Source organism: Festucalex cinctus, chromosome 13 (assembly GCF_051991245.1).
Source record: "Festucalex cinctus isolate MCC-2025b chromosome 13, RoL_Fcin_1.0, whole genome shotgun sequence".
NCBI lineage: Eukaryota > Metazoa > Chordata > Actinopteri > Syngnathiformes > Syngnathidae > Festucalex > Festucalex cinctus.
This window is the reverse complement of record NC_135423.1, coordinates 17,588,587-17,611,112: the sequence shown is the minus strand read 5'-3', so window position 1 is coordinate 17,611,112 and position 22,526 is coordinate 17,588,587. Positions and strand designations below refer to the sequence as shown.

General features: G+C 38.6%; 1 protein-coding gene across 2 annotated transcripts in view; it reads left to right on the top strand.

The window, feature by feature from the left end:
- The window catches only part of fchsd2 (FCH and double SH3 domains 2), a 46,732-nt gene that overhangs the window by 7,167 nt on the left and 17,039 nt on the right, over positions 1 to 22,526 (top strand). Inside the window, exons 3-11 of one of the 2 annotated variants that reach the window (XM_077541567.1) lie at positions 3,184 to 3,229; positions 10,117 to 10,196; positions 10,465 to 10,609; positions 10,755 to 10,888; positions 16,326 to 16,380; positions 16,545 to 16,673; positions 20,762 to 20,884; positions 21,943 to 22,038; positions 22,221 to 22,295. In XM_077541567.1, coding sequence (XP_077397693.1) covers positions 3,184 to 3,229; positions 10,117 to 10,196; positions 10,465 to 10,609; positions 10,755 to 10,888; positions 16,326 to 16,380; positions 16,545 to 16,673; positions 20,762 to 20,884; positions 21,943 to 22,038; positions 22,221 to 22,295 — 883 coding nt within the window. The remainder of the gene's footprint in view (positions 1 to 3,183; positions 3,230 to 10,116; positions 10,197 to 10,464; positions 10,610 to 10,754; positions 10,889 to 16,325; positions 16,381 to 16,544; positions 16,674 to 20,761; positions 20,885 to 21,942; positions 22,039 to 22,220; positions 22,296 to 22,526) is intronic. The other variant, XM_077541568.1, reaches the window with a different exon arrangement.

The following is a 22,526-nucleotide window of genomic DNA, read 5'->3' as shown; positions in this document are numbered from 1 at the left end:
AAGGGGTCTATTAGAAGTTGAAATTCTGAGAATTTTGGACAATTTTAAATTAAAACAAATGTACAGTATCTAAACAATTAAGCCATTACAAAAACTAATCAATTAGTTGTCAATTAACCAATTAATCATTGCACCTCTATATTTGTAATGAATAAATACAAATTTTCAGACAAATTCAGTGAAATAATATAATTTTCCGCCCCAAAATATCATCAGGGATGATTTTTCAAGGCACACTAGTGTGTCATGGGGCCCTGATTGCTAATCACTGCTTTACACCATTGTCAAAGATGCACGTATACCTTCATTTCTTGCAGGGTCAAGCAGCTATATTTTCGAGCAGCAATAAATGTCCCTGTGAAATGTGAAATTTTGCCTGAACTGTACCCTACTCTCAGAACTTTCCGCCAATTATTCGCTATTGCGCTATAAAAAGAATCATGAAGTCCCTTTCTTAGCATGACATCTCAGGATGACTCCCTGACTCTGCAGCAGGCTTTTACTGTAGATGCCATTGAGAAGTTGTACAACAATTTTCACGTGGGAAAACTGAAAAGGGCCATTTTTCGCTTAGTATGCAAAACGGATGGCAATACTGTACGTCCTCGCTTACTGAGAAGTCAATCTTATTTTGCCAAGTGAAAATTTTCAGGTTTTGTTTTGACCACGCAGCACTCTTAAAATACTGTGGGCCTGATCTACTAAAGGTGTGTGCAAGGACAGGCGCACACTTGATTGCTCATGCAAACAGCTGTGGAAACTGCTCTATCAACGGACACACCCAGGATTGCATCCCTGGATGAAATTGAAAACTGGAGAATGGGACTGCACGATCAGCTGATTTGGCACAGTTTTCCAGGGCAGCAGTCCACAACCATTTTTGGACCACACAACGGTTTCGAGTATTGACATATTTTGATGGGCTGGCTTCGAAACATATAGAAACAAATTGAGGAAAGGAGTGAATTAGTTCATGAAACAATTCCGTTTGGTATGTTCACTCAAATTTGTTCGAGTAAAATCATTCATGAAAAACACAGCCCTAATTAAGCCTCATCACCCACACTGCTCCAAAAATATACTGCATATATTTTTTCAGTCTATGTGTGGGCTCATGGGCACGTGTAGGCAGTGCACAGAATATGCACAAGGGAATCCCCGATATCCGACATCTGACGGAGTTTAGGAAATTACCGCATTGAACTTAATATAGTTTGCATGGCACAAACCTGGGTGTAGGCAGGGTTCACCAATTCCGGTTCTCGAGGTCTGGAGTCCTGCAGTTTGAGATGTTTCCGCCTACCATCAGGATCCGTTATCAGGCATGCTGAAGAGCTGATGATATGAATCAGGTGTGCTAGTGGACAGAAACATCTAAAACCTGCATGACTCCGGACCTCGAGGACTGGAATTGATGAACCCTGGCTCAGACACGACACAACCCTGCCCATAATTGGAACTAGTTGCTGAACAAACGGGAACTGTTTTTTTGTCTTCTTCAGTGCGGTGCAGGATGGTGGTCTATGAAAAGCTCTGCGTCCGAAAACCATGATGGATCGTCACCAAAATTTTGGTGTAAATCTCTACGCATGCTCAAATCATATCCTAAAAATATTAGAACGAAAGTCACAATATTTTTTATTTTACGCACGGGAGCCGGCTCCCAACATTGCTTCTTCAAAATCCAAAATATTGGGACAATCTAATATTTTCAGACTATGAAGTGGGCATGCATCTACAGTACATATGCACATACATTGTGGTGACAATCGATCATGATTTTTGTACATTGATGTTAATGTTTGTTCTGTAGGAGGCATATAAAATTAAAAATATTACGACTTTTGTTGTAATATTGTTCTAATATTGAGTATTATTTAGGCATGCATATATTGTACGTATGCACATACATTTTGATGACCTCATTATTCTTCTTTCAAATGAGTGGTTAGCATTATGTGATATAGCCTCCATACTTTTGCTCATGAATTCTTCTGCAAACATTACTTGTGACACTGTACATTCACTCCTGGCCTCTGGAGGTTGTTGCTGGTGTTTCAAAAAAAAAAAAAAAAAAAAGTTTCAGTCGTTAATTGCTCTTATTTTCCTTGGTAGAAGTGTTTGACATCTGTTAGCGGATCTTGTCAGCTATGTAAGATGATGACACCTTGTGATTACAGTAGAAAAAAAATCTGCTGTATGCAGGGGGTAAACGACCGATAAGAGTTCAGCAGGGTATTTAATTTCTGCTGTTGAGCTACTCACCTTCTTCTGCGAAATCATAATGTTTAGAAAGGTTCAGATTCAAGTTGACATAACAACAGCGCCCAATGTAACGACAGTGACCTCTGCAACCAACCAACCATGTGAATTCATGAGATGCATCCTTGAAACTTACCTGGCATTAGCTGCCAAATAACCTTCAAACATCACACCAGCGAAACATAATCAAACACATTCACGCTGTAAAGCCTACGCTGGATTTTAACTCTTAAATCCAAAAAGCTGCTCTGAGGTTATTTACCCTAATTAATCCACTGGCTGGATTTAATCAGCATAGACACACAGAACACACACACACAAGCACATGCACACTGTCATGAAAGATATTGTGAAAAGAAAAAAAAAACAGATGGACAGATCAATAGAAAGATAGCTAGAATGAAAGGCTATTTAATCCGGCGGGAGACAGTGCATTTTAGGTGGGAGAGTCTTAAGAGGGGGATAAAAGAAAGAGAAAGAGAGTGAGTGAGTATGACGATGGGTTTGTGGACACGGGCAGTCTACTTGGTGTCCTCAATCCAACTACTAAATCCCCTATACTCTTATATCTGTCTTAGTACACACACACATGCACACACAGTATTAAACACTAAAATTCACATTAAAGGGGGGAAAAAACTCAAATCAGCCATTTTACAGTTACTGTAACCGGTACATTGACAATATCTACACCACAAAATATGTTTCTGTTAGATTAATTTGTAATGTATAAATCACTGGTGAACAGGACTTGGTGTAACCGGCCTCTCACCCAGTCAGCTAATAAATACTCCATCGGATCTTTACCATGTCTTTGGATAATTGGCAGAAAATAACTGGATGAATGGAATATAGAGCATATGACTTGAAAGACAAAGTCATTTTAATTACTATATTTAATTTTTTTATTTTTATTTACAGGAGCTACAGTCTGAAAAAGGGACAGCTCGAGAGGGACTATGCACAGGTATGTCTTGCTGCTTTTTACTGTACTGAAGGAATCTACACTAACGTTGTCAGTCGGAATCTCAAGTTTACTGATGGAGGGGAAAATGCATGTTAAAGGCTGTGATCTCAACCCTCTCTAAAAACCCACTAAAACTGCGCAAATGTCAGCAAATATGAGACTTAAGTTCAGCCAGCATGAAAGGATTAACCGTTTGTCCTCATTTTCTGACTTTTTTGGTGGATTTCTTTGCAACGCATCTTAAAAAAAGATGCACCGCCGTCATGGATGACATCACGAGATGTCAGCATATGGTGTGAGATCTGAGCCCACAATAGCTCAGTTCAACGAGCATCGTTAGCGTGTTTCACACTCTATATATATGTATATATATATATATGTAATGTCACTACTGTGTCTCATTTAGTATTCCAAAACAGAACAAAGCAGGTATGTGACAACAGCTCTGACTTTTGCCACGAGCTGCCGCGCTATTCCTGCTCTTAAAAAAAAAACTAATCCCGCCAACATACTCTCGAACTGTCGGAGTTTGGAAGTTTATCACAACACGAACGGCAATTTGTTTACACTGTGTTATTTCATAAATGTATTCTTGCTAGAAGGCCTTGCAACCAATGTCAACAGAGATGACACATTAATTTAAAGGGTTGTCTCAGCTGAGATGCTGCTAAAAATAGTACTTGGAAGCATTCTATAGAGACAAATTGGGAGAGCTGATATATCATCTATCTATATTGTTCACTACAGAACTTACTCAAGGGCGTATTCTGCCTTTTGCTTTAAATCAGTTCGCACATTCCCCCGAATAGGATGGTCTTTATATACCGTAAATGGATATTTATTGTGCTCAGCATTTTTGGTTTCAGAACAGGGTCAATGTGTCTGCTCCTCTCTACCTCTTTGGCCTTTGCCTTGATTTTTCTCCCACCTTTCTCCCTTAGCACTGTCTCTATAACCTTAGAAATAGTGGTTGCCTAGCAACAAGCCCCTATGGGATTCATTGGATTGCCTCCTTAATTTTGTGTGCCTGTTTTGTGTGATGAACACATGCTCACACCCGTTTTTTTTTTTTTGAGTAGGCGATGAATAGAATTAGAAAATATAATTATTTTAAACGTTCACATGCACTGTAATGTTATTGTGGAGCATTTTCATGAGGCCATGTTGCGCCTTCGCCTCTCATCACTGTACATGGTGATCGGCTAGTTGGCCTCGTCCTGTTAACACATACAAATTACTCTCAACACAGACATAAATTCATCCGATTAGCAGGCCTGGGAGACAGATGGAGTCAGAGAGATGGGAGAAAGTGAGAGGGAAAGGGGAGACAGATTAATAGAGTACAAGCTGTAAGGGACAAATAGGCACAAGCAATTTCACGTGAAAAAAAAAAATAACATTAATGGATGTGGGGAGGATGAAAAAAGAGGGTCAAAGTTAATGAAGTTTTTTAAACATTTGCCTGCACCTCACCCTGATCAAAACCACCAAAATCGTGCTATATCACCAGTGCCACAACTTCGAATTGCTTTTAGCTGAGCATGAAAAAAAAATAAAAAATAAAAAAGCCCTCGGTCCACCGGAAGGCCCAGCATTGTGCAGTGCAGTCTGCCAAATTCCCAAACACACTAAAGGAGGCTTGCACCTGCACGTAAATCAAGATGCAGCATTTTTTTTCCCACCCGAGCGTAATAGCGCTTGTGTGATGTCTACGAAACTGTAGCCTATAGTCTTTAACCCCTTCAAACATGTACTTTTCCTGCTGGGCAAATTTTATTTTATTTATTTATTTATTTATTTATTTATTTATTTATTTATTTATTTATTTATTTATTTATTTATTTATTTTTATTATTATTATTATTATTATTATTATTATTATTAATTTTTTTTTTTTTTACTGATTTGGACTCTTTTCTAGGGCTGGGTTTAAAATATTGATATCATATCGATACGCCTTTTCATATCCCAATATCGATACATAAAATCATGTATCGATATATCGATACCTATTTTATAGTCTTGACATACACTAGCTCCCAGTGAACTACATAATTTACATAATTATATTATTGGTCAGGTGGCACGGTGGTCGATTGGTTAGCACGTCCGCCTCCCAGTTCTGAGAACTCCGGTTCGAGTCCAGGCTCCGGCCTTCCTGGGTGGAGTTTGCATGTTCTCCCCGTGCCCGCGTGGGTCTTCTCCGGGTACTCCGGTCTCCTCCCACATTCCAAAGACATGCATGGCAGGTTAATTGGGTGCTCCGAATTGTCCCTAGGTGTGCGTGTAAGTGTGGATGGTTGTTCGTCTCTGTGTGCCCTGCTATTGGCTGGCAACCAGTCCAGGGTGTCCCCTGCCTACTGCCCAGAGCCAGCTGTGATAGGCGCCAGCACGCCCCGCGACCCTTGTGAGGAATAAGCGGTCAAGAAAATGGATGGATGGATGTTACTGGTCTATAAATCACTGAATGGTTTACTCGTTGGTCCTGAATACATCCAAGAAATTGTCATAAAATATTAACCCATAGAACTCAAATTCATTCAAATAGTGGAACCAAGATTTCAAGCCAAACATGGTAATGCAACATTTAGGTGTAATGATGCACCCAAATGGAATAAGCTACCAACAGAATGAAGTCAGCCCTAAGTGTGCATGTTTTTAAGTCTAGGTTAAAAACTATTCTTTTTTCTTTTTTTTTCTCATACTTGTGATCAAGCTCTTTCAAAGCACTTTTAAAATCATGGGAAAAAACGTTTGATTGCACTGTATATTCTTTTGGTCGGTCTTTATTTCTATACCTAATTTTTAAATGTCTTTAGATTTTGTTTTGAAATGCTTTTAAATGTTTACTTAAACTTAACTGTATAAATAAAGAAGCCCAGAGAGAGAGAGAGAGAGAGAGAGAGAGAGAGAGAGAGAGAGAGAGAGAGAGAGAGAGAGAGAGAGAGAGAGAGAGAGAGAGAGAGAGAGAGAGAGAGAGAGAGAGAGAGAGAGAGAGAGAGAGAGAGAGAGATTGTCCTGTATTGCCCTCCCACAATCAACATTACTGGCATACTTGTAGGCTGCGGTCATTCTTCACTGTACTGCCCAAAAAGGCCAGCATGCTGTTTGGCTGCTGCTTGAGTGGATAAGTGGAGTCAGTCACAGGCGTGTTCTCTTATAGCCAACCAGATACCGTGTTTCTCCTCACACAAAAGGCATACGGCTTTGGCATAGAGAAGTGCCGACAGGTAGAGAATGGAGAGGAAATCATGTACAGTACACTATATTGATTCAAGAGGATGTTGAGACAGGTTGTAGCAGACAAACACGCAGTGTTTATTCCATGTAATGTGCTGCCCTGGCTCAGTGTTCTGTTACAAAACTAAGGCGATGTTTCAGAGCAGGGGATGAACATCATATTTTAAATCATGTTTTCCCTTTTTTTTGTTATGTTATGTTGTTGTTAAGCACAAGCAGCTGTAGCCTTGTGATAGATAGATAGATAGATAGATAGATAGATAGATAGATAGATAGAAGGAAGAGGGGTTGCAAGGGTGATATGAGATAGATAGAAGGAAGAGGGGTTGCAAGGGTGATGTGAACTTTATCTAGCCTAAGCATTTCATCATGAATTGAGTCATTGCTAATTGGTAATAGTTATTGAGACTGGTGAAGGTGATCGTGGGCATCTTCACTACTTTGATTGTGCTTGTTCATTTAGCATCTTGGAACTATAGCCTGATCTAGCCAGGTGTTGAATAAGGTACTAGGGCCAGTTTGTCAGCACGTTCCTTTAGCCGCTGTCCAGGACTTATTGCTTTCTGGTTGTTGACGCTTTCAAGGGTCCAGCAGACGTCAGCACCTGGTTTGTTGAACATCCTTACCTGGGTGTCGTTTAGTGCCTAAAACCATGCCAAATTATTCAGCCCTCTTGCTGGTCACGGGTCAGGGTTTCTGGTTAACCCCAAAGGTGATAGCAGCCCAAACAAATAAGAAGCAAATTGTGATGCATTAATCTGAATTCTGCTGAACAAACTGGACATGTGGGCCTTGCAGTTGGCACTTCCAAGACATGGGGTCATTGCGGATTGACTGCTGTTGGTTGCACATCATGGTCGGCAATTTGGCTGCAGTTTCAGTGCAAATCCAGAAAATCCGCACAGCGTGCAGGCGCGGCTTGGCATTGCCATGAAGTGCCACGGGGAAAATCCCAAAGGAATTGCAAAAGTGACTAAAAAACAAAACAAAAACAACTCAGTGTAGAGTCGAGACAAAAAACTGTGGGTGACATGTACAGGTAACCGTCAATTGAGTTATTTTTGTTGATGTTCGGTTAGTTAAAAACACAATTTCTATTACATAAATCCATCCATCCATTTTCTTGACTGCTTATTCCTCACATGGGTCGCGGGGGGTGCCGGAGCCTATCTCAGCTGGCTCTGGGCAGCAGGTGGGGTACACCCTGGACTGGTTGCCAGCCAATCACAGAATTTCTATTACATAAGTGTATTACATTGTTTAAAGTTGCTTGGAAACATTGATTTAAAAAAATCAATCAAAATCAAATACAGATGATGAAAGAAATGAATGAAAATGTATGTCAAATAATGTTTTTTGTTCTCTATTGGGCTGCGGCTGCGCATCAGATCTTCAAGATCTGATGCGCTAACTGTGTACTCAGTCAGACATCAGAATTTCCCAAGTCTTGGGAAATTCTGATGTCTGACTGAGTACACAGTTAGTCTATCTGATCAAAACAGGATGTGCATGTGGGGGTGTGGGTGCGTGTGTGCGTGTGTGCGTGTGTGCGTGTGTGTGTGTGTGCATGCTAAAATGACTACTTCCACCTTAGCATGACAACACAGGAAGACTATATATAGGGTGCTGTGGTAATTTGGACTCTACTGTAGGTTGTCAGGTAATGACATCATTGACAAGACGATGGTGGGAGGAGGTGTGTCTCAAAAAAGAGGGCTGGGATACATTGACTGAAGGATGAGTGGAAAATACAAATAACAAAGCTCGAAATATATATTTTTTTCTTTGCGGGGCAGTTTTGCTAATCAATTACTTCATTTGAGGAGCAAATTTCTAGCATTTTTTTTAATTTTTTATTTTATTTTATTTTATTTTTTTCATTTTTATTTTTTTGCAACTTAATCCCCGGGACCTGAAACAAGAGTTTTATTAAACCATAAAATATCACAATATAAAAATGAAAAGTTTTTTCTTATTATTTGTTAATTCATATAATCTACCGTTTTATTTTCTTAAATTCGCATTGTGTATAGCAGCAAACTGTATTTTCTTGTCTAGAAATCTTTTCAGTGGGGAAATTTGAAACACAAATGTAAATTTTAGTTTAAACTTTCTGAATGGCTTAATGGTCTTTTATCATCTTTTTTCTTTTATTTTTAATTTAATAATAAAAAAAACGACTGTAATGTAGTTGTGAGAATATGTATTGTGCAGATGAAAACTCAAAAATGAAAACTCAGGACTCCTGTGAAAACAAATAATATTAGCGATTTTATAAACAATTTTAATGTACTTTTAAACTTAATGGCCACTCATCCTGGCTAAATCACGCCAAAATGGAACTTAATTCATTTCCGGTGTCCGGTTCTGTTTGGCAAGTAGGATTTTCTTTCCAGAATCCAGACAGTTATTAATTAATCTGCTATTTTCTGTTCAAAATTGGATACACTCCCCTTTATTGTGGTTCCAGCCAGACGTTTGTGGAAAGTATACTCGATCCCTGAAGCATCTAATTCCGGGCTTAAGTGACTACTTGTCTGTTTTGGGTTAGCTTAGCAATTAGCATGACTTCTCCTTATTTCCTTTATTCCATCGGTGTCAAACTCCAGTCCTCGAGGGTGAAGTCCTACATGTTTTAGAGGTTTCCCTACTCAAACACACCTGATTCATCGGCAAGCTCTGCAGAGACCTGAAAACAATCCTGAATATTTGATTCGGCAGTATTTGGGGAGGGAAATCTCTAAAACATGTTGGGTTGCAGCCCTCGAGGATCGGAGTTTGCCACCTATGGGAGTCTACTCCTTTCACGAGAATGATTTTTGTCAGAAGTATAATCTTATTCGCCGCTATGGAGCCAATGATTACTGAAGCGAAGCTTTTTGGGACCGGTCCGGCCTGAAAAACTTTTATTCCCTGTGTTTTCATATGCCGCAAAATGCAAATTTTGACTCCCAAACTGTGATGCAAAACCACTTATTTAGAGACTTGAATAGTAAAAAGATTGGATGGTGAATATTTGCAAATTATTATGAAGCCGTTGCTTGGCAGTAGCTAATGTGAGAAGAGTGGAGTAAATGTAGACTCGGTAGAGGAAAAGGAGAGGAGCAATGATGACTAAGTGATTGTAGGAAATGACCTTGAAGCTACAATACATTATATGGTAATTATTTGAATGATGTTGTACTTGATGTATCATTGTTTTCAGCTTCCTGGTGCAGCACACATACAGCCACACAGATATATACAAAGGGGAGTGTGTGTGTAGCAGATTTGTCACGACTGACACAGTGACCCACTGTAGTAGATGTGGGCCACACACTCCTGCAGCCCTCTAGTTTCTGACTGGTTCACAAACTGTACAAGATAACTGTGCCTTAATTGTTCTATAAGACGGACCCATTCATTGTTATAGAAACAATCGTATCAGGGTGAACAAGTTAAGCCGATGACTGATTGAAATGGATTGGAAAGACTGAACAAAGTAGATCAGCACAGAATAAATGGGCTTGCTTCAATGGGTCTTCTATCCAGCGCTGTCAGATTTGTTCACACATAAATGAAGCATTATAGAGCAATTGTGTAAAATTGTGAATGTCTAAATTATGTAATTTTGAAACATGGCATATTTATATTTGTTGTCTTATTAGGCTCTGCAGAAGTTAGCAAGCCAATACCTAAAGAGAGAATGGCCTGGGATCAATCCTGATGACCAGAGAACAGACTACAGGTCAGTGCGTGTCGACTCCATTACAAGCTAACTTCATTTACTGTATATGTGCAGATTGTATTTACGCCAAAACAGGGCCTGTTGGTGTCCTCTGAGTAATTATTCTTTGTTTAATAAAAAGACACTGACACATGATGATTTAATGACATTTTAATTCCTGTCCTGTGAAGATTTTTAGCAACTACAACAGTGCATTGCTTTTAGAAAAAGATTCAAGCATCATCTTATAAAGGATAACTTATAAATTGTGTTTTCTCTGTCCAACCAGGAATGTATATGCAGTGTGGCGGTCCTACTTAGAGGGTACAGTGCAGGTGAGCCAGTCCAGACTCAATGTGTGTGACGACTACAAGAGTCAAGTTTCAGATCCTGCAAAGACTGTCAGACTCTACAAAGAGCAGCAACTTAAAAAGGTGAGTACATAGAGGAAGATACTTGTGTAGTTTCATAAAGAGTGTTATGCTTTATTATAGTTTCACAAGTAATGACACACTTTCACATGTGATTTACTGTATGTTGAAAAATTATTTTCCTAATATTTCTTCTCTCCTGACAAAGATCATCGATCAGTTAAGTGGCATCCAGGCAGAGCTGCAGGAGTCGGTAAAGGAACTGGCAAAAGCCAAGAAAAAATACTACGACTGTGAGCAGGTTGCCCATGCAGTACGAGAAAAGGCGGATATAGAAGCCAAGTAAGTGTGTGTAAATTATGCATAAAAATACTATAGATTTGTGCCAAGTGCATACCAGCATACCTCTTAACAGGTAAGGGCAAATACAAATCAAACCCAAGTGTCTTTTTATAGTAACATCTTGAGGTTAGGTTTCACTTTCTAACTCAAGTGAAATTTGCGACTGCCAGCTTTATTTGGTGAGACGCATTGCCATACTGTGTGGACTGCGTTGATTGACCATTCAGCTCTTTCCTATTGACTGCCACTCAATAGAAAGTTACAGCTACTCCTCAGACAGCCATTTTATTTAATTTGAGAACAAGATTACTGCTTTTGTCATGACTCACATCCTACCACAATGACAAGCAAAAACATGCACATGGTATGTCTGCAAAAGTATACTTAAATAGAAGTGTTTTCTGTCATTTTGCCATACAGTACATTGCAAATATATACATACCAGCAATGCATATTTTAGATAATTTGTTTTCTTTTTACATAATCTTTTGTTGCGCTGGTGTCTATTTTCTGCTGTACAAACCCAAATATCCCCATTTTTGGACAATTTAAAGCTTATTCTGTTCCATTCTTTTTTCTTTTTCTTTTTCTTTTTCTTTTTTTCTTCTCTTTTGCCCTATGTGTATATTTACAAAGTGTATAGTGCAAAACTAGTGAAGTGAGTAAGAGGAGCGACCAGCGGGGCCTCACCCAACCCGGCGGGTGTAGGTGGCACGCCCGCCCCCCAGCAGTCCACCCCCAGTCGGGGGGAGGCGAGGAGGGAGAGGCGATGGGGGGGAGGAAGGGGGAAGGGAGAGGGAACCACGGGGCACACCAGAGGCCCACCCGCCCCGAACCGCGCCGCCGGGCACGGAGCAGCGGACCGCGCCGGGACGGCACCGCCCCGGGTACCAGGGAAAGCACCCCAACACCGCACCCCACAGGGGGCCCAGGGAGCGGCCAAGACGCAACCGCTACCGAGCAGACAACGGGGGGGGGGGGGGGGTTAGAGCTACCCCCGCCCGACCACAGGGGACGGCGTCAAGAAAATTGACTAATTAGCATGCAGTAACACCAAGTGTTGATGCTTAGTGCCCACTAGAAATAAATCTTAAGGAGTTAGTGAGTATAGTGTCGTATAGTGTGGTGTGCTCGAGCCCACTAGCAGCAACTAGGTTCCTGACTATATAAAAATAAAAACAATCAGATACAAAATACCAAATACAGAAGCAGCGAAAACAAAAGTTGTAACGATGTGGTGGCTCTCGTTAACAGGCAGAATCTAGGCAGGATTAAGTTGCCAAATTAAGATTAAAATATTCTATGTACATAGACCATATTTGTTTAAATCTTGATACTTGATTTTTATTTAAGGCAGAGATTTTTTCCATTGAGATATAATTTATTAGTAAGTTTAACCAGTGGTCGATATTTAGAGATTGTTTATTTTTCCAATTGACAAGGATTATTTTTTTAGCAATAGTAAGGGCTATAAATATAGATTGGGATTGTTTACATGGTCGCTCAGTTATTGTTAAGTCACCTAGTAAACACAATCTTGGAGATAAAGGAAGCCTACAGTTTAATATATCAGCGAGCTTTTCCAAGATTTTAGTCCAGAAATGCAGCACTGGAGTACATGACCATAAAGCATGAAGATAAGTATCGGCAGTGTTTTGTGAGCACTGGAGACAAATGTCGGAGTCAGAGAGTCCCATTTTTTTCATCATATGTTGTGTAATATATGTTCTATGAAGTATCTTATATTGGATAAGTTGCAAATTTGTCTGTTTGGTCATTTTAAATACATTTTCACAGATTTGGGTCCAAAAGTCTGGTTCCGGAACTATAGACAAGTCTTCTTCCCATTTTAAAGTCGGTAAATACGTTTTATTTGTGTATAAAAATAACTTATATATTTTTGATATTTTCTTTATTGTTGTTGGAGAAAGCTTTATAATATCTTTAGCTAAGACAGGCAGTTGGAGCGTATCCTGAAGTGTTGGGATTTGTTTCTTAACCATATTTTTGACTTGCAGATAATGTAAGAAATTTCCGTTTTTTATTTCATATTTTTGGACCAAGTTTGTATATGATATAAACTTATTATCTGAGAAAAGATGATGAAGGTGTGTAATTCCTTTCTGCTCCCATAAGCTTAAATGGAACGACTGATTACTAAGTTGAAAGTCGGGGTTATTTAAGACAGCAAAGAGGAAGGACCAGTTAACTTTATCGAAGGCTTTTTCTGCATCCAGCGAAATAACAACTGCCTTTTTATCATACCGCTGTGACATACTAATCAAGTTAAAGAGCCTCCTAATATTATTAGTAGAATGACGACCTTTAATAAAACCTGTTTGATCGCTATGAATAATTGTCGAGATTACTGTCTCTAGTCGAGATGCCAAGGCCTTAGCGATAATTTTAATATCGGTATTAATTAGTGATATCGGTCGGTAACTTGACGGGAGGGTGGGGTCTTTTTCTGGCTTTAATAAAAGTTTAATTGCTGCTATATTCATATCTTGACGTATATCACCCTTACTTTTAATTTCAGTTACTACTCTTAGAAATAATGGAGCAAACATTAACCAGAAATGTTTAAAAAATATAGCCGGAAAGCCGTCTGGACCAGGTGCTCTGCCATTAGGCATACTGTCTAAAGCACGATACAACTCATCTATAGTAAGCGGGGCATCTAGAATATCTTTATGTTCAGTAGATACCTGAGGTATATTTAAGCTATTTAGGAATACCTCAATATGTTCAGAATTAGGTCTATTAATTTCTGAGTATAGATTTCGATAATAGTTATTCTGTTCCATTCTGACTTTACCACACTTTACCTAATTGGATATAAAAATTGACAGTACATATATGCTTGCATTTCAGAAATAATGCTGTGCACATTTCAGTATGTGAAATGGATCCATACAAGGAACAAAATAAAAAACACACACCCTGTTATCAGCTCTGTTTGGTGTCATAATGACTTATGATGGCTGCATTGGGCTGAGAATTATTGCTGTCAAGCCACTGCATCCTTGAGATTTATTTTCATTATGAATCACAGTTTTGACATCATTCTTATTGTGTAGGAGACTATCAGATGTTTTCTTTTGAAGCATACTGTAATATGAATGGATAACTGCTCCAACACAATCGCTATATGACAAGGTTTACTTAAATTTTAATATTCATGTTTTATTTAAATCAACCTGTAAGAGGTGTGTCTTATATTTTGTCCCTTCTATGTCGCAAAATAATTTAAGATCTTTTGCATTGTTTTAATTAACCTATTTATTACTATTACTACAACGGAAACCTTGTTATAATTTTTACTTCCTCTAGATGGACAATTTTGATCGTCTTCTTGGCACCTATAGTTGTCCTCAAAATGATTAAATCGACACTGCAATAGTATATATTTGATGTTAGGGACAACACAACTAATATCTTAGCTCTCCTTTAATATTAAGACAGTCTAGTTAAAATTTGCACATTTCACATACAGTACATATACTTTACATTATTTAATTTATTGAACATATAAACAGATGAACAGCAGAGATAAGAAAAAAAAACAACAATCAAAAGAGAAGAAAATCCCAATAAAAAAATCATTCAATCAATCATAACTTACATGTTCAAAAGGGAGTAGGAAGAAGTTAGAAACTTATCTAGTCCTACCCCTTTTACTAAATATATTTAAACTTATTTCATTATTAATACAATTCTAATTTACTATTATTAAAATGAAATATATAAACCAAGTTATATATATACACTAGTGCACTTAAACATATTCACATTTGCCAAAAACATATATACATACATTTCCTAAACATATACCATAATACCTATCTAAATCATTTACACATACTCACATGTACTATTTTCATATTCTGGTCTGACATAGGTAATTTTTTTTAACTTGACTTTTAAACATTTTTTTAAACTCCAGCAGTGAGTCACAATTTTTCAGTTCAATTCCCAAATGATTCCACAAATTAACACCTTTTACAGAGACACACCTTTGCTTAATATTTGTTCTTGTTTTGGGTTTTTTGTACACACTTGTACCCCTTATATCATAAGGACTGTGTCTAATTTCAAATAACTTCTGAGTACTGTGGCAGAGTAAATTGTTATAAACTTTATACATTATTTGTGCTATTTTAAAATCCACCAAGTCATAAAATTTCATTGCATTTAATTTAATAAATAGTGGATGTGTTGGTTCTGTATATTTTGATCCATTAATAATTCTTATAGCTTTCTTTTGCAATTTGAAAACGGTGTTGGTATTTGTTTTATATGCCATTCCCCAGAATTCCACACAATAGGTCAAATATGGTTATAATAGTGAACTATATAATATATATAATGATTTCATGTTTAAAACATCCTTACTTTTATAGAGTATCCCTATAATTTTTGACATTTTTCTTTTAACAGTTTCTGTGTGGCTTCCAATATAATTTATCATCGATAACAACTCCAAGGAATTTATTTTCATTCACCCTTTCTATTTCAATTGAATTCACCATAATTTTAACTTGATAAGTGATTTGTCAAGTGCCAAAAACTATGAACTTGGTGTTATTTAAATTCAATGATAATTTATTCACATCAAACCAGTTTTTTTATATATTCAATTCATACTCCACAGTAGTCAGAAGCTGCTTCAGGTTTTCTCCTGAACAGTAGAAAGTTGTATCATCAGCAAATAAGACACTTTTCAATATTTCTGAGGCACAGCAAATATCATTTATATACAGTATAAATAATTTAGGGCCGAGCACAGACCCTTGGGGAACTCCATGAGTGATCTTCATGTGTTCCGATTGTACATTATTAAACTGCACATACTGATATCTATTATCCAAATAACTTTTCATCCACTGATAAGCTAAACCTCTTATTCCATATTTCTCTAATGTATTCATTAATATAGAATGATCTATATTATCAAAAGCTTTTTTTAAATCCATAAAAATCCCAACAGTAAATTTTTTATTATCTATATTGGTAGATATTGCTTCTACAAGCTCCATGACTGCCATTGAGGTGGTCCGTTTTTCTCTAAACCCATATTGAGTTTCACTTAAGAGCTTATGTTTCTCAATAAAATTATCCAGTCTGTATGAAAATATTTTTTCTCGAATTGGGGAGTGAATCATTTTGAATGCTACTATATACCTTTCCAACAGTGTCGATCAAAAATAAGCAACATTATCTTTTTCAATGCAGAATCTTCACAGTGGGCAGTTGCACTTAATTTCATTACATTATGTGGGTTGACATGCCACTAGGATTCACATTCAAATTAACTGGCTAGTAACATAGTAAAATGTTTTTGTAGTTTGAATTCCACTGGAAAGCATGTAGGCAAATAAAATTGATAGATTAGACTAAAATTAATTTGTTTTTGTTCATTGTGTTCTCTTTTTAGGTCTAAACTGGCTCTTTTCCAGTCAAGAATTAGCTTGCAAAAAGCAAGTGTAAAGGTAAGACTGTTCATATACTGTGTATTTGTCTTCTGATGTGGTATTGTTAGAAACGACTGTGTAACATTTTTAAAGCTGTTGCATCTTGGACAGGCCATAACAACTTACAATACCTGCAAACTACAGAGAATGTTGAAATGGTGGCTGTCATTCTGTCTTTTCAGTTGAAAGCAAAGAGAAGTGACTGCAACTCAAAGGCAACACAGGCCCGAAATGACTATTTGTTAACATTAGCTGCTGCCAATGCTCACCATGACCGCTACTACCACACAGACCTGCTCCACTGCATACAGGTATTCGACAAAATGATTGAAAAAATGTCTTCACATTATGACTGACTCAAGTTCCTTAAATCCATGCACTTCATGTTTCATTTCATTTGTACAAGTATTGTAGCCTACTTGATGTCCGTAATATCTTCAAGGCAGCTACAGTATTACTGCAATGACATGCGCTTTCATTACATGTGGCTTATGAGTTTCAGTCATGGCTCATGTCCTGAGGGAATTTCCAGGAAAGAATTTTTCAGCTCAGAGTTTTGAGTTAGAAAACAGTCTGAGACAAAAAAAAAAAATGTTCAAAGTCACATTTCCTTGTCTGTGGAGAAGGAGACCCGCTAAGGTGAATTGTCCACACTCACCCCTTTGAAGCAGCGATCCATTTTGTTGCTCTTGCTTCTTGAATAAATTGGTGTCTTTAACTTGTACCTACAACTAAATACAGAAGGTCATCATAGAGTAGTCCACTATTGTTGTTTGTGTGTTTCCTTATGATGAGGCTTTCATTGTGGTATGGTTTTCCAACTTTAGTTTGGTTCTATGTTGAAGTGGATATTGACTGCACCAAATTGGCGTGAGTTAGTCGAACTGATAATATGCAGTGGAAAAATCTGGAAGGCCTAATGAGTGAATTTTCAGGGAAGAATACTATCCCCTATATCCAAATACCCAACTGATTAATCAAAAACTGTGAGCACTAACAGGAAGTTAAACATTAACCTTCTACATTAAAACCATTACAGGATCCCATGTAGTGACGTCTAGTCAAATTGATTTGTGTAGCCCTTAATCACAAAAGTGTCTCAAAGGCCTTCACAAGCCCACAGATGACAAATATTAGCGAAATACCGTACTCCCCCATTTAGAAACAAATAAAACTAGACCTGCGAGCAGCTATGAAGGGCCCTCGCAACCCGGGCCATGTTGGGGTACTTGCACGTCGGGGTACTGGCACGTTGGGGTACTATCAAATAGGACAAGGACCATCTAAAATGTTTTTGACAAGCCTTGTGTGTGCAAAGTTTTATCAAAAGGCCAAAGATGGTGTGCAATTCCCAAAATAAATTCAAAACGGCGGACTTCCTTTTAGGTTTAGCATACGGCTACAGAATACTTTTTGTAGGTCTTAAGCTAATAGGTATGCCTCCCAGTTTTCACAAATCTAGGTCAAGTCATCTTTAGTTGTGTATCGCTTGAATCATACAATTGAAAATGCTCCATACAAATGCATAGAGGGCGCTATTGAGCACAACGTTGGGTTACTTGCACGTCAGGGTACTGGCACGTTGGGGTACTGTTACATGGAAGAAGGACCATTTAAAATGTTAGTTTTTTCCATGCCTTTTCTGTGCAAAGTTTAATGAAAAAGGCCAAAAATGATGTATAATTCCCAAAATAAAATCAAAATAGCAGACTTCCTCTTTGGTTTGGCAAATGGCTACATAATACTTTTTTGTAGGTCTTAGGCTGATAGAGGTCTGTCCTAATTTTCACAAATCTAGCATAATCATACAATCGGAAATGCTTCATAAAAATGTCTAGAGGGCGCTATTTATTGCAAATTGCACAATAAATCTCTATAAATTCATGTTCATGACAAGTCTGATGTGTGTGGAAAGTTTCATGAGTTTTCACACATGTAGATAAAAAAAAAAAGCAGCACTTGGCAAACAATGCATTGCTATGGCAACAGCGTGTGACAAAATAAAAAACTTTCGATAACTTTGCATCTTAAACATCTTAAGATGAAACACACAAAGTTTGAAGGCGGTGGGATGAATTTTGTAGGAGGAGTTCGTGAAAATATGACCCCTGAAAAAGGCCACAAAAAATGGCAACAAATCCCATCGTAAATCAAAATGGCAGACTTCCTGTTTGGTTTAGCACATGGTTCCAAGAGACCTTTTTGTACATCATGGGCTCTTATGTATGCCTGCAAATTATCATAGCGCTAGGTGAAACGTACAACCAGGAATGCTTCGTTAAAGAGGAGTTTTTTCGCTCAAAATGTGATGCCCGGCCCCTGGGGGACTTCCTGTTGGGTTTAGCACATGGCACCAAGAGACTTTTTTGTACATCGTGGGCTGTTACATATGTGTACAAATTTTCGTAACTCTAGCTGCTTCGTCCAACTGGGAATGCTTCATTAAGAAGGATTTTTTTCCTTTGCAAAAAGTGCATGCCACGACAACAGCGTGTGACGAAATAAAAAACTTTCAATAACTTTTCATCTTCAATATCTTAAGATGAATCACACCAAGTTTGAAAATGATCAGAGAAACTCTGTAGGAGGAATTCATTAAAATAAGACCCCTATGAAATGGCCAAAAAAAATGGCAACACATTCCAGAGTAAATCAAAATGGCGGACGTCCTGTTAGGTTTAGCATATGGTTCAAAAAGAGTTTTTTGTACCTCCAGGGCTGTTACATACCTCTTCAAATTTTGGTAAGTCTAGGTGAAACGTACGTTTGTTAAAGAGGATTTTTTTAGCTCAAAATGTGATGCCCGGCCCCTGGGGGACTTCCTGTTGGGTTTAGCACAGGTCACCAAGAGACATTTTTGTACATCTTGGGCTGTTACATATGTCTACAAATTTTCGTAGCTCTAGCTGCTTCGTACAAATGGGAATGCTTCTTTAAGCTATGGAGCCATTTTTCTGTTATCATGTATGGCGACTTTAAAATATAAAATTTTTCGCCAGGCCTGATGTGCGTGTAAAGTTTGGTGAGTTTTCGTTCACGTTTAGCGTCTCAAAAATGCGATTCTTTGCGGAGAATAATAATAATAAGAATAATAAGAAGAATTCCTACAAAAACAATAGGGCCTCGCAGCGGCACCGCCGCCGCCGCTGCTCGGGCCCTAATAAGAATAATAATAATAATAAGAATTCCTTCAAAAACAATAGGGCCTCGCAGCGCCGCCGCTGCTCGGGCCCTAATAATAGAAAAAAAGTACATGAATGACTTTGCCCCTAAAACATAACTGTCGTCTTCAGATCATCACTGTTAACCCCTCTGTTCAGTTCCAATTGTTATGCACCCCTCACCCTCCATACACTCAAGTCTGAGATGCTCATGAGCATCGACACTATGAGGCACTCCTGAATAATAAATCAGCGGCTCCGAGTGGCAGAAGGCTGCAGGGGATTGTGCACATACACAAATACAAGAACGTGTACACAATGGATCGAATGGGGGACAGCGCCAGAGGAAACCAATCTGCTAGTTATTTCTCTCCTGTGCTTGTAAGTTCACTCCATAAACACATCTTCTGTCCCGATGTGTCATCAGAGTAAGTCAACTCATAGCCACACTGCTGCTGCCTCTCTGGACTGTTTATTGCACGTGCATTCATTCAACCCAAGCACACACACAATCAAATACACCAAGCGTCTGGCTATGGTACAGGTCTTTTCCTGGAAGCTGACTCATTTCATTTTGCTAAAATGGATTAAAAAAAGGTGTGGGAAGTAAAGAAAGAGAGCGAAGGAGATAAGCATCAAGATAAGGAAACATTTTGAATGAAGTCAGCCCACCCATAATGACATAACTTCCTTTACATTTCCTTTATATTCCATTGTGTTTGATCATTTGCACAAACATTGGTATTATTGGTGTCTGGACATTTGAGAGGGTGTGTGATGAATTGTTGTGAATTGGCACATGAACCCCTTCACCTCCTCCTGCAGCTGTGAGAAAGAAATCCAAAACACACTCTCACACACAGACGACTGCGCACTCATATTTTCTGTTTATATCGGTGGCTTGCGTATATCTGCCTAAATCCTCACTTTTCCTCTTTTTCTCCATTGCTTCCTCATTTTCATTTGTTTGTGTATATTTTTCCTCTCTGTCTGATGTGTTTTGAAATAGACTGAACTACCTTAGCTCCTCATGGCCTTAATTTAGAAGGTCATACTTCATCCAACGTGAATAATGATATCATCTGTTAAATTAAACACATTCTACTTTTCTTCACTGGTGACTGAGCGACTTTGCCTACAGGCATTGTGAATCAAATGTGTCCACTGTCTCGATTTATTTTTCAGGATTATGTAAATACGAAGTATCCATCTTTGCTGTTATTTCTTCTGTCCTCCAGGCCTTGGATGGCAGGATTTATGAGCATGTGAAGGACTACCTGATAGCATTGTGTCGCACTGAGCTGGAAGCCTCACAAGCAACACACAACACCTTCCAGTTCCTGTTAGACAAATCTACCAGAGTACGTAATAAGTCCTTTATCACTCATTATTAACAACAGCAATTAGTAAAGGCAAAAAACTTTACGTCATGCTGACTAACACGAATCAAGTTGTGACTTTTTGAGTACTGGCATGTGTTACAAGTAAGCAGCTGTTTCTTACATGAATGATATTATGGTGGCATCTTCCAGAGGAAATCAAGGCTGCTAGTAATCTTAATGGACTACTAACACAGCAGCCCAAATTATTAAAAAAAAAAAAAAAAAAAACACTGGGGGCCATATTCACTAAGAATGTGCTGCGTCCGGTAATAGCGCGAAATATTGCACCAGAACTGCACCCTCAGTCTGCGCCCAGTTACGCACCTATTGGTGCGATAGTTTTTTAGAAATATATTTTCAGAGGTTGGCGTGGCCGTACAGTATATGCATCTGGCACGTAAAAATGATCGTAAAATGCCTCCCCGCCATTGTCAATCGGCCCGGGTTACGTTGTCCTAAACCAACATTGAGGAACGTCCCCTTCATTCTCTGCGCGTGAACAGCCAGAGAGCAACGGTGCACTGTGCTATGCACTGCTGTCATGATCCCGGGATCGAGGTTGCGTCAGGTTAATACATGCTTTCCAAAAAACGTTATTTGTGTCACGCAAACTTTGTGTGGCTATTTACGCTGGTGTTAGTGAATTAGACGCTGCATATCAATGAGTCTAATTTGCATTGGGGTGGGCATATTTTGCATCAAATCTATGCAAATTACCTAATTTACATACGCGCAAATAACACCGGTGCACCGTGGCACAATTTGATTGGCAGTGCACTTAGTGACGGATCACCCCATCTGCGGGGCGTTTAGTGAATTAGGCTCTCCCGGATTTCTCCATTTTTTGCGGTTAGCATCGTGCAAAGGTGACGCAAACCTTTAGTGAATAGGCCCCTGGGTGTGTTTAATGTGTTTAGGTGCAATCCAAAACACCAATGGTAGTCTATAAATCCTCACCATCACTCTTCTTTTACTGATGTAAAGTAACGGGTATTTGAGGAATGGTCTAATGCAAAGTGTACGTATCTTGTTCTTAGATAATACAAGAGTTCAACCAGCAGTTATTCATGCAAGAGAACCCCGTGTTCCACAAAGCACACGACTTCCAGTTCCAGCCCAGCGAGTGTGACAAGGTGAGAGCTGGTGAACGCAACGTTGTCCTAATGTGCTTACTCATATAAAATATGATTATTCCTTGCCTGTCTATTCCTGATCCTACTTAACCCTTGCTAACACTTTTTCCCTTAACTATTTTCCCACTAACTACTCCTTGTGTTTGTGTGTTTGTGATGCTGTTTTTGGCTGCGTGTGCCAGACTCTGAGCTCGGTGCAGCAATTGGTGGACATTGAGCCTTCACCCGTCAGTGCCATGAGAATGACCCTGGCACAGGTAGCTCTAATTGTTAGCATTCGTGTCTTGATTGCATTCAGAAGTCATGGATCAAACGTTTGTGTCTGCCCTCAATACTCTCTCATTGTAGCATGTTTTTCCAGTTGTTTGCACAGTTTTGACAATTTCACAAATCCTATCAACATCTTTTCCATGAAGATTATTAGCATGTGTAACATAACTTTTTGTTTTGGCAATTCCAGCACTTTATCAAGCTGCAGTATTTTGTTT